This window comes from Mytilus trossulus, chromosome 10 (genome assembly GCF_036588685.1).
Source record: "Mytilus trossulus isolate FHL-02 chromosome 10, PNRI_Mtr1.1.1.hap1, whole genome shotgun sequence".
Lineage (NCBI taxonomy): Eukaryota > Metazoa > Mollusca > Bivalvia > Mytilida > Mytilidae > Mytilus > Mytilus trossulus.
Genome location: NC_086382.1, coordinates 43,468,394 through 43,483,319, shown reverse-complemented (window position 1 = coordinate 43,483,319; position 14,926 = coordinate 43,468,394). Strand labels below are relative to the sequence as shown.

The following is a 14,926-nucleotide window of genomic DNA, read 5'->3' as shown; positions in this document are numbered from 1 at the left end:
GGAAGCTGTCAAAAGATTTCAAGACGCCGGCCCTAAATATAAAAGTGTCCATATTTTGAGTTAGAGCCAATGAAGTTTTCTATAATTTTGATATAACTTGTTCCAAAAGGAGTACAACACACCGTAAAAGTTTCTTTAACAAAGCGCAGGTGGGATTTTTAAAATTTTCATTTAATATGTTCTAAAAGAAATGCACTACGAAATAATTGTGGTATCGGACAAAATCGATCTTAGAGTAAGGGCACATCTTCACAATCAAGCAGCAGTTATTATGGTCAGACACTGCCCTTTAGCTGCATTTTGAAGAACCAACCAAAACCAGTTACACGGCAGAACATTTTCAATATTAATGCGATTTACATGTATGATTATTGTCACCTTTAATTTTTTCGTATATCTTTTTTATCCGGTACGCTTCCGTTAGGTGTCCGTTTTATGCGATACTCGTCCGTTCGATGTACGTTCGACATCCGTTCTGTCCGTTACGTCTCCGTTTCTCGTCCGTTGTATATCCGTTGCGTGTCCGTTGTGTATTCGTTAGGTGTCCGTTTTAGTTTGTCAGTACATCAACGGACGTCCAACGGATAACAGTTTTGTCAACGGACAACTTTTATTTTCATCCGTTAGGCGTCCGTTCGTCTATCCGGTAAGGTGTGACTGAGGCTTAAGCAAATACACGGAAAGAATTCAAAACAGAAACAAAATATCTAATATCACAAAACATTTGTCAATGAGGAATGTCATGACACCCGAATGTCTGGTGCTCGTTTAGTTCACTCCTTTTTTATTGTTTGTTTAATCAATTTTTGAAAATATTCGTTCATATTTCAACGTTTCTAAATTTATTTTCACTTAATAGAATACGTTTTTTTTTTATATGTATAACCCTCTGTATATTCTTATGTGTAGAAATAAGAATGCCCTTATACAAAAGAATATAGAACAACAAATATAAATAAGTATGGTTATATCGCCAGAATAAGAGTTATACAAGAAAGAAAAACTAGAGGCTCCAAAGAGCCTGTGTCGCTCACCTTGGTCTATGAATATTAAACAAAGGAAGCAGATGGATTCATGACAAAATTGTGTTTTGGTGATGGTGATGTGTTTGTAAATCTTACTTTACTAGTCTTGCTGCTTACATTAACTCTATCTATAATGAACTTGGCCCAGTAGTTTCAGTGGAAAATGTTAATACAAATTTACAAATTTTATGAAAATTGTTAAAAATTGACTATAAAGGACAATAACTCCTTAGGGGGTCAATTGACCATTTCGGTCATGTTGACTTATTTGTAAATCTTACTTTGCTGAACATAATTGCTGTTTACAGTTTATCTCTATCTATAATAAAATTTAAGATAATAACCAAAAACAGCAAAATTTCCTTAAAATTACCGATTCAGGGGCAGCAACCCAACAATGGGTTGTCAGATTCATCTGAAAATTATAGGGCAGATAGATCTTGATCTGATTAATAAATTAACCCCCATGTTGGATTTGCTCTAAATGCTTTGGTTTTTGAGTTATAAGTCAAAAACTGCATTTAACCCCTATGTTCTATTTTTAGCTGTGGCAGCCATCTTGATTTGATAGTCGGGTCACCGGACACATTTTTAAAACTAGATACCCCAAAGATGATTATTGCCAAGTCTGGATTAATTTGGCCCAGTAGTTTCAGAGGAGAAGATTTTTGTAAAAGATAACTAAGATTTACGAAAAATGGTTAAAAATTGACTATAAAGGGCAATAACTCCTAAACGGGTCAACTGACCATTTCGGTCATGTTGACTTATTTGTAAATCCTACTTTGCTAAACATTATTGCTGTTTACAGTTTATCTCTATCTATAATAATATTCAAGATAATAACCAAAAACTGCAAAATTTCCACAAAATTACCAATTCAGGGGCAGCAACCCAACAATGGGTTGACCGATTCATCTGAAAATTTCAGGGCAGATAGATCTTGACCTGATAAACATTTTTACTCCATGTCAGATTTCCTCTAAATGCTTTGGTTTTTGAGTTATAAGCCAAAAACTGCATTTTACCCCTATGTTCTATTTTAAGCCGTGGCGGCCATCTTGATTGGTTGACCGGGTCACGCCACACATTTTTCAAACTAGATACCCTAATGATGATTGTGGCCAAGTCTGGATTAATTTGGCCCAGTAGTTTCAGAGGAGAAGATTTTTGTAAAAGATAACTAAGATTTACGAAAAATGGTTAAAAATTGACTATAAAGGGCAATAACTCCTAAACGGGTCAACTGACAATTTTGGTCATGTTGACTTATTTGTAAATCCTACTTTGCTAAACATTATTGCTGTTTACAGTTTATCTCTATCTATAATAATATTCAAGATAATAACCAAAAACTGCAAAATTTCCACAAAATGACCAATTCAGGGGCAGCAACCCAACAATGGGTTGACCGATTCATCTGAAAATTTCAGGGCAGATAGATCTTGACCTGATAAACATTTTTACCCCATGTCAGATTTCCTCTAAATGCTTTGGTTTTTGAGTTATAAGCCAAAAACTGCATTTTACCCCTATGTTCTATTTTTAGCCGTGGCGGCCATCTTGGTTGATTGACCGGGTCACGCCACACATTTTTCAAACTAGATACCCCAATGATGATTGTGGCCAAGTTTGGTTCAATTTGGCCCAGTAGTTTCAGAAGAGAAGATTTTTGTAAAAGTTAACGACGACGGACGACGGACGACGGACGACGGACGACGGACGCCGGACGCAAAGTGATGGGAAAAGCTCACTTGGCCCTTCGGGCCAGGTGAGCTAAAAATGAAATATGAAAAGAATATTTTCAAATAAAACTTAACCAAAAAAAAGAAGAAAAAAAAGGGGGGCACTCAATAAGAACCTGTGTGTGGAATACTTTATTTTCAATATAATACTTCCATGATAAGATAAAATAGCAACATATGGTATTAATTTGGGATACAGCACTGGAAAGGATTTGTCGTGGCCCCATGGGACGCTTATATACTATGTAAATATTGACACATTTGTGTTTATATAGCAGTTAAGATCATGGAAGTACAAAATGTATTATATAATACTTCCATATTTAGATCGATTATTATGGAGCTTTTCTTAAAAACGTTTCTCGATGTATTTTGCCATTTTCATTCATTGTTTATGTTTTAAATAACATTAACATTTCACGTTGGCATCCATATTCTATTTCAATTCAATTTTTCAGATTATGTAACCATTTTTTTTAATCAATACAATCATTGTGTATTCAATTAATTGATAACAAATTAATGCTATTGTTACTTGAAACTAAATAAGTTTATTAAGACAAAGCCTTTTTTAGAAAAAAAATCCTTTTTCTGTACTCTTATCAAAGATGTCGACAGAACCACACTACTTAACTTTGATGTACATTAAAGACATCTTTGTTATAACAGAAATTAATGTATTGCTTAAAACTTAACTAGATATTTTAAATAATGGATGTAAAAAAAAAAGGAAATTCACATCATAAAATGGAGAATTCAACTTATAACACCAACCACAATTCGTCTTTGAATACGGTCAATCCTAGTTGTTTGAATATACGTTGTAGATCGTTGTATAACAAAAAAATATGAAGTTCCACTTTTAAAAGCATAGGGACACCAGTAAACATTATTTTAAAATGATGATTTTTATACCATTTGATAGAAAAACTTTTTGCCAATATTGTATAAGGTATTAATTTAATTTACAATAAAAAATGAATTAAATATGATTTTTTTAGTAGACATGTACACCTAGTATTTGCTATATATTCAACCAGAAGATGACCCAACGTTCAACACGATGAGGACACCAGTAAATTTCAAGATAAAATGAATTTTATTACACCATTTTAAAGCTAGAATAATGGTGCAATCTTTATAACTTGTTAATTTTATATGATATCTATAGTATAGGAATAGTAATCGTTTATCTAACTAGTGGTCATAATTCCCCGTAGACAATAACGTTAAAAAAAATTCAATGATAACTGCTCTCTGTGGGATAGTTGATAAGGCCATCCAGCTGAGCTGTCCGCAATTCTTGTGTATGTTAAATCAAATCAGACTCCCTGTCTATAAGTGAATTTGAAACTCTATAATGCCAACGGTTAAGCCAAACAGACAACTCATTTAAGGTAAGCTATGAATAGTTTCTGCCACCAAAAAAAAGTAATGCAAAGAAAAAGGGGGAGTTTTCACTTTAAATGACGAAATAGGCAACTCGGGCCTAGCTTCTATGACGACACGTCTGTATATGCATAGACAATTCCAAGATTACAACTTTAAGATTCTGGACAATTTGTTTTGACATACATCTGTCTAATTTCAGAAAATTAAATTAAGCTTATTTATTAAGTTATTTTTATTTCTGTTGGTTAAAAGCTGTATGAGAAAATGAATATCGTTTGTAATGTTTCGGTTGAATTTTTTTAAATCAAATCTTGATTATTGTAGTTTGTTGCATTGGTTACAGCATACCACATTTTGATATATAGCTAGATTAACTTAATTTGTTTATTTTCGTTTTTAATTAGAAATTGTTCTTAATCCCGCAGGCATAAATTACTTATTGTTTACCTGTTCAATCACGTTTGATGTTAAGATTTTATCCAGCGGCTAATTGGATTAAGATTATTTATCGGCCAAATTTAATTAGTAGGAAAAGTATTGTCTCAATTTGAATGACATGTGTCATGCGGATTGCCTTTTAAAGGACTATTTAATGTAAAACTCAAAGTCTTCAGCCAAAAAAATACAGTATGTTCAGACTTAATGTTGCTTCAAGTCTTACATGAAATCAACACGATACTCAACAAAGCCTCACCTGTCACGTGGCAAATCCAAAACGAGATTTAGGAAGGAAGCGGACAAAGAGATCGATTTTGGTGAGCGTGGTTGACAAATTTCCACAGAATCAAAATGAGTTACGACAGGAGGCCAACGGATACAGAGCGTATGTCATCTTTAAAAGTTGACAATCTATCTTACAGAACCACACCAGACGATTTGAGAAGGGCATTTGACAAGTATGGCGATATTGGAGACATTTACATTCCACGAGACAGGTTCACGCGGAAAAGTAGGGGGTTTGCCTTTGTAAGGTTCTATGACAAACGGGATGCCGAAGACGCAATGGATGCTATGGATATGCAGATGTTAGATGGCAGAGAACTCCGAGTGCAGATGGCAAGATACGCTAGACCCCCGGACAGGAGTCGAGGAGGTGGCGGTGGTAGACGAGGAGGAGGCGGTTATGGCGGCGGTGGAGGAGGTGGCTATCGTGATGGCGGTGGAAGAGACCGAGATAGCAGGGATAGTTACAGAGACAGAGACAATTCCAGAAGATCACGCAGGTATAAAAATATTCTTCAAAATTTAATTGACTTTATTCTGACAGTTAAAATCCACTTTAAAACGGTCTTTTTTGCTTTGGACTGACAAAAAATATTGTCTATACTAATTTGATCTCTAAAATGCTAAAAGTACATGCAAGATAATTAAGAAAAAACGTACAATGTATGGTAAATTTATCAGTCTTGAAAAATTATAAAATCACATAGGGAGAACTTGTCTTGTGCTTGGAATTATTAAAAGTTTACACCAATGCTAAAGTTTAGTACATGTAATGTATAAGAAGAAAGTAAGGGGATCAATGACATGTTGTTTTAAGCTTTAAGCTAGCTGCAGTTTCAGGATTAAGTTTCAATATAATAACAATATATACATGTACATATGTAGGAGTCTCTTGATTTGGGTGATAAAATTGTGTTAATTTTTACAAAATAACAATTCAAAATCAAGATTATGATTTCGCAATAAATTGTATATTTATTACTTACTCATAAAGAGTTTTTTTCTGAAAGAGAAAAGTACTGGTAAAAGTGCAATGTACTGTTGAGTAAATAGTTGAAACATTTTTATAATTAGAAATAATTTCAGCAATAGCAGGTTCACACGCCTCGGGCAGGCTTTATAAACATTTGAATTTTATTTTATGTTGACCAATTTAGTACATTTGGTACTTGTGAATTATATTTTAAAACATATTAAACAAAAATCAAATAATTCAATGAAACTGTCATTTTCTTTTGACTAGTTGAAATCAGTTCTGTACATGTGAGCAGAAATTGTTCTCAGTCTCAAAATGCTGCATTAAAGTGTAACCTGTCCTGAATCAGCAGGCAGTCAATCAGTTTGCGGTCCTGTTAAACATAGAGCTAGCAGGCAGGCAGTTCTCCAGTCCTGTTAAACTTAAGACCTGGCAGGCAGTTGTATTCAGTTTTAAAAAGTTAGCTGTCCTGTAATCAGTCCTGAATCAGCAGGCAGTCAGTTGGCCGTCCTGTTAAACATAGAGCTAGCAGGCAGGCAGTTGTATTCAGGTTTAAAAAGTTAGCTGTCCTGAATCCTGTTAAAAGTTTCAACCTGTTCTAGTCCTGTTAAAGCATTCAGTCACATGTGTCCTGCATTTATTATTTGAGTAGCAGTGTTTGCTTGTAAATGAGGACTAAAAAAAGCTGCAGTTTTTACAATCCTGAGGCAGTGAAGGGGTTGTTAGATTACTGTACTGTTTCAAAATTACTGCATTTAGTGTGAATATAGGTAAGTTGTGAACAAAAGTTCAACTAATATTGTGAGAGAACCCCAATGTTGTGGTCTAATTCACGTATGTACAAATCCCGGAGTGCTTATTTATTATAATTGTATTTACCTAGCTAAGATAAAAAAAAAAGAAAACCTAAGAGAAAGTTGATCCAAATTCAAAAGAACGCAGAGTTCAGGACCTATGCATCATATTAGGACATTTAACATCGTCTTATATTCTATACATAAAATATAACCATATCCCAATCCTTATAAACAGTTCAAGGGGAAACCGTCTTAAAGCCCATTCTGAAAGAATTTAAACAAGATTGTTGATAGTTAAGCATGCATCATATAACACAGCTCTTTTTTTTTTTGGAGAAAATTCTGCTTTGTATAGAGGATTGGTAGTACATGCAGCGAAAGTGAATAAAAATTCCATGTTATTTTGACAAGTTGAAACATGAATCTGACCTTTTAATTTTAACAGCTTTATGAAGTTTAGGAAAATAATGTAAACTAAACATACTCATTATTATTTCAGATCTAGGTCAAGGTCCAGATCCCGTTCAAGGAGTCGCTCCAGGGGACGTTATTCCAAATCTAGAAGTCGATCAGAGAGCCGTAGTCGTAGCAGAAGTCGTAGCAGGAGCAACAACAAAAGCATCTCTAAATCAAAATCAAGATCAAGATCTCCCGAGTAAAATAACACACTGGAAATGTGTATTTGAGTCATTGTTGAACATTTTAGATAATTTGTTGACATCTAAAGGCTTCGTCAGCTTATTTGATTTCATGTTACCAAGAACAATGATTAGTTGGTAGCGATAGCATCAGTAGAGTATGTTTAATGACATTTTAAGATATCATGAACTTAACACGTAACATAAATTCAGTGCTGAAAAAAAAATTGATGTGAATAATTCATCAAAATTTCATACTTAAAAATGATTTATTTTTAATTTGGTGACATAAAAATATATTTAAGGAAGAGCACTTCACATCGATCATTCATTTTTAAATGTACATTTCATTTTTTAACAACTTTCATAATCATATTGTGTATGTGCATTGTTTGTATTAATGTTATATTGTTATAATACATTTATAAAGTGGAAATCTTTTAATAACTGCCTTAATTTGGTAGGGACTAGTCTAAAGATATAAGATATGGTATGAGTGCCAATGAGAAAATTTTTCATAAAAGTCGCAATTTGCAAAAGTAAACATTTTAGGTATACATGTAGTAGCGTTCACGACAGATGGTCATGACATGAGAAACATGCTTAAACAAACAGATGGGACCATAGACTTGAAAATTTGTATTAGCTGCTTCTCTGCTCAACATGCAGAATTTAGAAGTATGGTTTCAACAAAGATGATTCAACTTTGGATGCTGAATAATGTGTCCCGGTTAGGGCATCATAACTTCTTAGTGAATTAGTATATATACAGCTCAGATTGTCTACCCATTTATGATTACAAAATAAGTATATGAAAATTCATATCATACATGTATGCCAGTTTCCGGTCCTGAATATGCATTTACTTTGCTACTGCCATCAATATTATCGGTTGACATCTGAATTATTCTACCAGAGGTTAAAATGGCAAACAGAAAGGCATGACATATTCTTCCACAACAATACATGTTTTCGCACTACTGTGGATTCATTATTATGTGTAGATACCAATTTTCGTGGGAACAGTGGAACCACGAAATTAATTGTTCAAAGAATGACCAATTTTCTTAAGGCTTGTGTGCAGACTTCAGCAAAACAACGAAATCAAATATCCACGAGCTTGTAAGATTTCCTCAATCCACAAAAATTGGAACCAACGAAAATAAATGAATCCACAGTATATGTATTCACCCTATATCGGGGTTCAAATCATAGTTGTGTGCAATTAGTGGCAACTGTATGGTTTTCAACAATGAGGAAACCCATACTGTAATTGTACCAGAGTGCACACACTTAAATATCTTCCCTCCTTCTAATGTTGATAGTACTAAATATAAGCTTAACTACTACTATCACTCAAACTTGACATGATCCAAGAAAAATGAGGTTATGATCAGATAAACCAAATTTTAAATATATATACACCTTCTAACCATTCTGTACAACTTGTTTTCTTGAAATATTGTTGACCCTCAAGTTTTGTGCATTTAAGAACCAAAGTTAACCAGGAAAACTTAACATTGACCTCTGAACCCATTAAATGAAGACAAAGTGGGATGAAACCCTGACCATTGCAATGAAAGTTGGGTTATGGTCTGATGATTATTTCCAGACAGACATACACTTGACAATCATTCCATACAACAAATACTGTAAATGGAGAAATTATTGCAAGGTTTTTATTAAAGCGACAAATACGACCGAGATGTAAATGCAATAATTTAAACTTGCATTCTGAAATATTGTACAAGAACTAAACGAGGATGTTTCTCAAAATCGTAAAAATTTAAACTGCAGTTAAATTAAATTTTACAAAATCACAATAATAAATGCGGCAATAATTTCTGAATTTATAGTATACATGTAGTTGACTTCATCAGTATTCATGGGGTTCATTATCACTGAACTAGATATAGGAAGATGTGGTGTGAGTGCCAATGAGACAACTCTCCATCCAAATAACAATTTAAAAATTAAACCATTATAGGTTAAAGTACGGCCTTCAACACAGAGCCTTGGCTCACACCGAACAACAAGCTATAAAGGGCCCCAAAATTACTAGTGTAAAACCATTCAAACGGGAAAACCAACGATCTAATCTATATAAACAAAACGAGAAACACGTATATATTGCATAAACAAACGACAACTACTGTACATCAGATTCCTGACTTAGGACAGGTGCAAACATTTGCAGCGGGATTAAACGTTTTAATGGGCCCAAACCTTCTCCCTTTTTCTGAAACAATAGCATAACATCACAACATATAAAAACATACGATAAAATATCAATTAGCAGACTTAACTCAATCAAAAAACGTATGATTACACAAAGAACGAATAAATTTGATCTGCGATATCTGAATACAAATGCACAGTTGATTAAATATTAGAGACAAACAGTCATGACCAAAAGGCTATCAAACAAATTCAAACACACTGAGAAATATTTAACCAATCAATGTTCACTTTAGAAAAAAAACGGTTTTTTATAATCTTGAAGTTTATACAAATGTTGTAAGAATAAGTGAAAAATTGAAGATATTACAAATAATCAAAGCTGGTATACAGCCAAGATCCATATAAATAAAAAATGACAAAAAGCATTATAAACAGTATCAACAGGTCGAATTAACAAGAAAATACGATTTGAGAGTACTCGCAGTTACTGACAGCTAGTTAAAAGCCAAAACCACTTAATAGTAAAAAATCATGCATCAGAGACTAGTATATATTTGTTTAGGTATATGACCATAAAAGGAAGGTTGGTATTGATTTTGGAAGTTTTGGTCCCAACATTTTAGGAATTAGGGGCCAAAAAGGGCCCAAATAAGCATTTTCTTGGTTTTCGCACTATAACTTTAGTTTAAGTTAATAGAAATCTATGAAATTTTGACACAAGGTTTATGACCACAAAAGAAAGGTTGGGATTGATTTTGGGAGTTTTGGTTTCAACAGTTTAGGAATTAGGGGCCAAAAAAGGGCCCAAATAAGCATTATTCTTGGTTTTTGCACAATAACTTTAGTTTAAGTAAATAGAAATCAATGAAATTTGAACACAATGTTTATGACCACAAAAGGAAGATTGGTATTGATTTTGGGAGTTAAGGTCCCATCAGTTTAGGAATTAGGGGCCAAAAAGGGACCCAAATAAGCATTTTTTCTTGGTTTTCGCACCATAACGTTAGTATAAGTAAATAGAAATCTATGAAATTTAAACACAAGGTTTATGACCATAAAAGGAAGGTTGATATTGATTTTGGGAGTTTTGGTCCCAACAGTTTAGGAAAAAGGGGCCCAAAGGGTCCAAAATTAAACTTTGTTTGATTTTCATCAAAATTGAATAATTGGGGTTCTTTGATATGCCGATTCTAACTGTGTATGTAGATTCTTAACTTTTGGTCATGTTTTCAAATTGGTCTACATTAAGGTCCAAAGGGTCCAAAATTAAACTTAGTTTGATTTTGACAAAAAATGAATCGGTTGGGTTCTTTGATATGTTGAATCTAACAATGTACTTAGATTCTTGATTATTGGCCCACTTTTCAAGTTGGTCCAAATCTGGGTCCAAAATTAAACTTTATTTGATTTCATCAAAAATTGAATAAATGGGGTTCTTTGATATGCCAAATCTAACTGTGTATGTAGATTCTTCATTTTTGGTCCTGTTTTCAAATTTGTCTACATTAAGGTCCAAAGGGTCCAAAATTAAACTAAGTTTGATTTTAACAAAAATTAAATTCTTGGGCCTCTCTGATATGCTGAATCTAAACATGTACTTAGATTTTTGATTATGGGCCCAGTTTTCAAGTTGGTCCAAATCAGGATCTAAAATTATTATATTAAGTATTGTGCCATAGCAAGTCTTTTCAATTGCACAGTATTGTGCAATGGCAAGAAATATCTAATTTCAAATATTGTGAAATAGCAAATTATTTTTTTAATTAGAGTTATCTTTCTTTGTCCAGAATAGTAAGCAAGAAATATCTTATTGCAAGATTTTTTTTTTAATTGGAGTTATCTTTCTTTGTCCAGAATCAACTTAAATCTTTGTAATATACAATATACAATGTATATACACCTTTTACTACCAACTGATAAATTTAAATAATCTTTACCATTCAGTGATAACAAGTAGTTCTTGTTGCAAACTCCATTAGAATATTTTAATTGAGATTAGTTTTGGAATAAGGGAAAGGGGATGTGATTAAAAAATTGGGTTCAATTTTTCTCATTTGAAATTTCATAAATAAAAAGAAAATTTCTTCAAACATTTTTTTGAGAGGATTAATATTCAACAGCATAGTGAATTGCTCTAAGATAAAACAAAAATTTTAAGTTCATTAGAACACATTCATTCTGTGTCAGAAACCTATGCTGTGTCAACTATTTAATCACAATCCAAATTTAGAGCTGAATCCAGCTTGAATGTTGTGTCCAAACTTGCCCCAACTGTTCAGGGTTCAACCTCTGCGGTCGTATAAAGCTACGCCCTGCGGAGCATCTGGTTTTATTTGGTCGGGTTGTTGTCTCTTTGACACATTCCCTATTTCCATTCTCAATTTTATTACTTGCCAAATCAGAAAAATAAAAACAAAAAAAAATAAAATCTGAAGAGTATTGAACTTTAAAAATGAGGTCAAGGTAAAATAGACACATGTCAGACTTAGCATGATTATTGTAAAATATTTTCATACCACAAATGTCTTTGACCTATTGCATACATAATTACAAAAATCGGGCTAAAAACTTGTACTTAACTTTAATCACTGATTTTCAACCATGAAAAGGAAGTCACGGTCAGATTACAACTGCCAGTTGGACATGTACACCTAGAAATTGTTCCATACACAAAATATAGTAGACCTTTTACATACAATAAGAAAAAAAAATTTGAGTATAACCATTTAACTATGAAAATGAGAAATCGCCTGCCAGTTGAAAATGAACAACTTACAATCCTTCCATACACCAAATAGTAGATTTATTGCTTATAGTATCTGAATACAGACTTTACCACCTAAAATAACCTCAGGCCCGTAGCCAGGAATTTCCAAGGGGGGATGTGGTTGGTGGGTTCGTTGTACTCGCAAACTCGACTGTAACAGTCACAATTCGAACAGAACATTGACTTTAACAGTGCTTAATTTGTTTTCAACGGGGTAGGGCGGGTTTGTCCAACCCCCTTGGCTAAAGGTATGAACCTTTATCACTCGTCCATTAAATGAGGTCAAGGTCAGGTAAAAACTGTCCGATAGGTACGCACATACAAACAAGCTATCCTATTGAGAGAAATTAACATTTTAGAGGAGGCCCTACTTATCTGTTGATTATATAGGGAATCACTGATGCCCCTTTTAGGCGGTCAGTGGGCCTGAATCCGCCTCTGCATTTTGAAAGTAGTCGCTGAACCATCAAAATGAGTTCAAGGACAACGGACATGTGACCGACGAAAAACTCATATAAACATGAAGCATCTATATCTTCCACCTAAACTATAAAGCTTTTAAGGAGCTAGCTTAAACAGACGATCACTATACCTATGCCAACTTTCTGCGACAAAAGTCACAAGCTCACAAAAACTAAAGGCCTTCTAAGTTATGACAACAAATATAACAAACTTTCTAACAACAAAATCTGACTTCAGGCTTCTGATTTAAGACCGGTGCGTATACTTTTTGGGTTGACATGTTTTTGAGCATTCGACCCTCTAAATATACTGACCGACTTTAGAAACGCAACACTAGATAATGTTTGTGTTATTTTTGAATGAATGTGTTTCCGTCAAAAGCGATGACTGCATGTTTCAAACGCCATAATAATTGTCAGAAAGGTCAACAAATTCTGTCTGACATGTTTTGGGTTCTGTTTTACACCTTCTGGTTTTTGCATTTGTTAAACCCATTAAATTGGTTTTGGTAATTATGCGGTTGGAACTTGAGGGCTGTTAAGGTTTTCCTTCAGTCAATTCGTTGGCAATTTAGTTGATGGGGAAACATGTATGGCATGAATCTGTACTCAATTGCACTCGGCAATTTGATTGGCAGTTGACGTTGCGGCCGTGAACATGTCTGGAAAATGACGTTGCGTAATCAAATTCTGTTGACGTTTCATTGTCACTAAACGTTTATCTGTTCATTGATGGCCAGCAACAAATCTTGTCTACTAGTATCGTTGTCGGAAGGACAGTAAGACGAGTTTCTGAAGTCATACAGTATGGTTGCAGCACGTTTATGTTATAATGTTTGCAGTATTCTTAAGGGGGTAATTCAGGTTTTTTGTTTTTCAGTCTTGGCAAAATGGAGATGCAACATTTTTAAACTGGTTTAAGTGAGGCAAAGGATTGAAAAAAACTGTTTCACAAAGCAAAACAGCCGAAACAATCTTTCATGGGTCCAAAATTACGCTTTAAGAAATTCGTGCGACTTCAAAAATTCGGTATGTTCATTAACCACAGGTAAGTCAGATTTTGATTTTTTTGTTCGGAGGAAGAAGTATGATAAGCAGGCAAAGTAGCTGAAAGAAAATCAAACAAGATTTGGTAAAAAAAATCCGCAAAATGAGTGTTGCGTTTCTAAAGTTGTTCAGTATAATAACATAGCTCTGTGTGGAACAATACAATCTAAGTATACCAGCTACAAATATCATCAGCAATTGGCCCAATTTGATACAAGATCGATACAATGCATTCAAACAAAAACTCAAAAGCACTGAAATAAGATCACTTGCCGTTATTAAAGGCTAGTTTAAAACTATGAACAACAAAAACATCATGCTATCCCAGACTGTCCCAAGTATCAATCCTATATTATGACATCCGACATAATTCGTGCAAACACTTCAACAGTTCATCACGACCTTGAGCACTGTCGAATTGCATCATCATGCAAGCAGTATCTACAATATGCAGTATAATGCGTTCTCGTAACTGTAAATATATCATGCATTTATTTAGTCTTAGTTTGTCCAAGTGGGTAATTGCCGGGATGTTCATTTTGTACCCATTGAAGACAAAATACCAAGATTTATAAAAAAGGAATAGAATCAAAAGAGTGGTTTGCTTTATAGACATTTATTTGGTTAAAATTCTGTCTGTAGTCTACAGTTTTGCCAGTTTTCCTGTCGTAGGTTGCCAATTTTCTCTAGGAACTCTGGCTTCATCAACTTGCAACCAGGAGTGTCCAAAGTGAGGTAAACATAACTGCATAACAAATATCAGTTCGGATAGTTATCAAAGGTACCTAGATTATTATTTTAAACGCAAGACGCGCGTTTTGTTTACTACGTAAGACTCATCAGTGACGCTAAGGTCAAAATAGTTTTAAAAAAAACAACAAACAAGTACAAGGTTGAAGAGGATTTGAGGATCCAAAATTCCAAAAAGTTGTGCCAAATACGTCGGGCTAAGGTTACATGTGTGTGATAAGAAAATCCTTAGTTTTTCCCAAAAAAATATAGTTTTGTATACAAGAGTTCCTAGAGAAAATAAAGCAGGAATTTAAAAAAAATAACCGGCAGATAATTGATATTCATGTCAACACACCCTCGGGGACGAAACAACACCTACATTACTGAAGTCCAATACACTGAATTGTAAGTTGGTTTTTTCCTCGTCTGCAAGGCTAAAAAA

The 14,926-nt window shown here is 33.9% G+C and overlaps 1 protein-coding gene across 1 annotated transcript; it reads left to right on the top strand.

Moving 5' to 3' along the window:
- Positions 1 to 4,787: 4,787 nt before the first annotated feature.
- Positions 4,788 to 7,732, top strand: LOC134687409 (serine/arginine-rich splicing factor 2-like). The gene is made up of 2 exons (XM_063547671.1): positions 4,788 to 5,385; positions 7,158 to 7,732. Exons 1-2 carry the CDS (start codon positions 4,952 to 4,954, stop codon positions 7,315 to 7,317), a joined length of 594 nt encoding a protein of 197 aa, XP_063403741.1. The 5' UTR covers positions 4,788 to 4,951; the 3' UTR covers positions 7,318 to 7,732.
- The last annotated feature ends 7,194 nt before the right edge of the window (positions 7,733 to 14,926 follow it).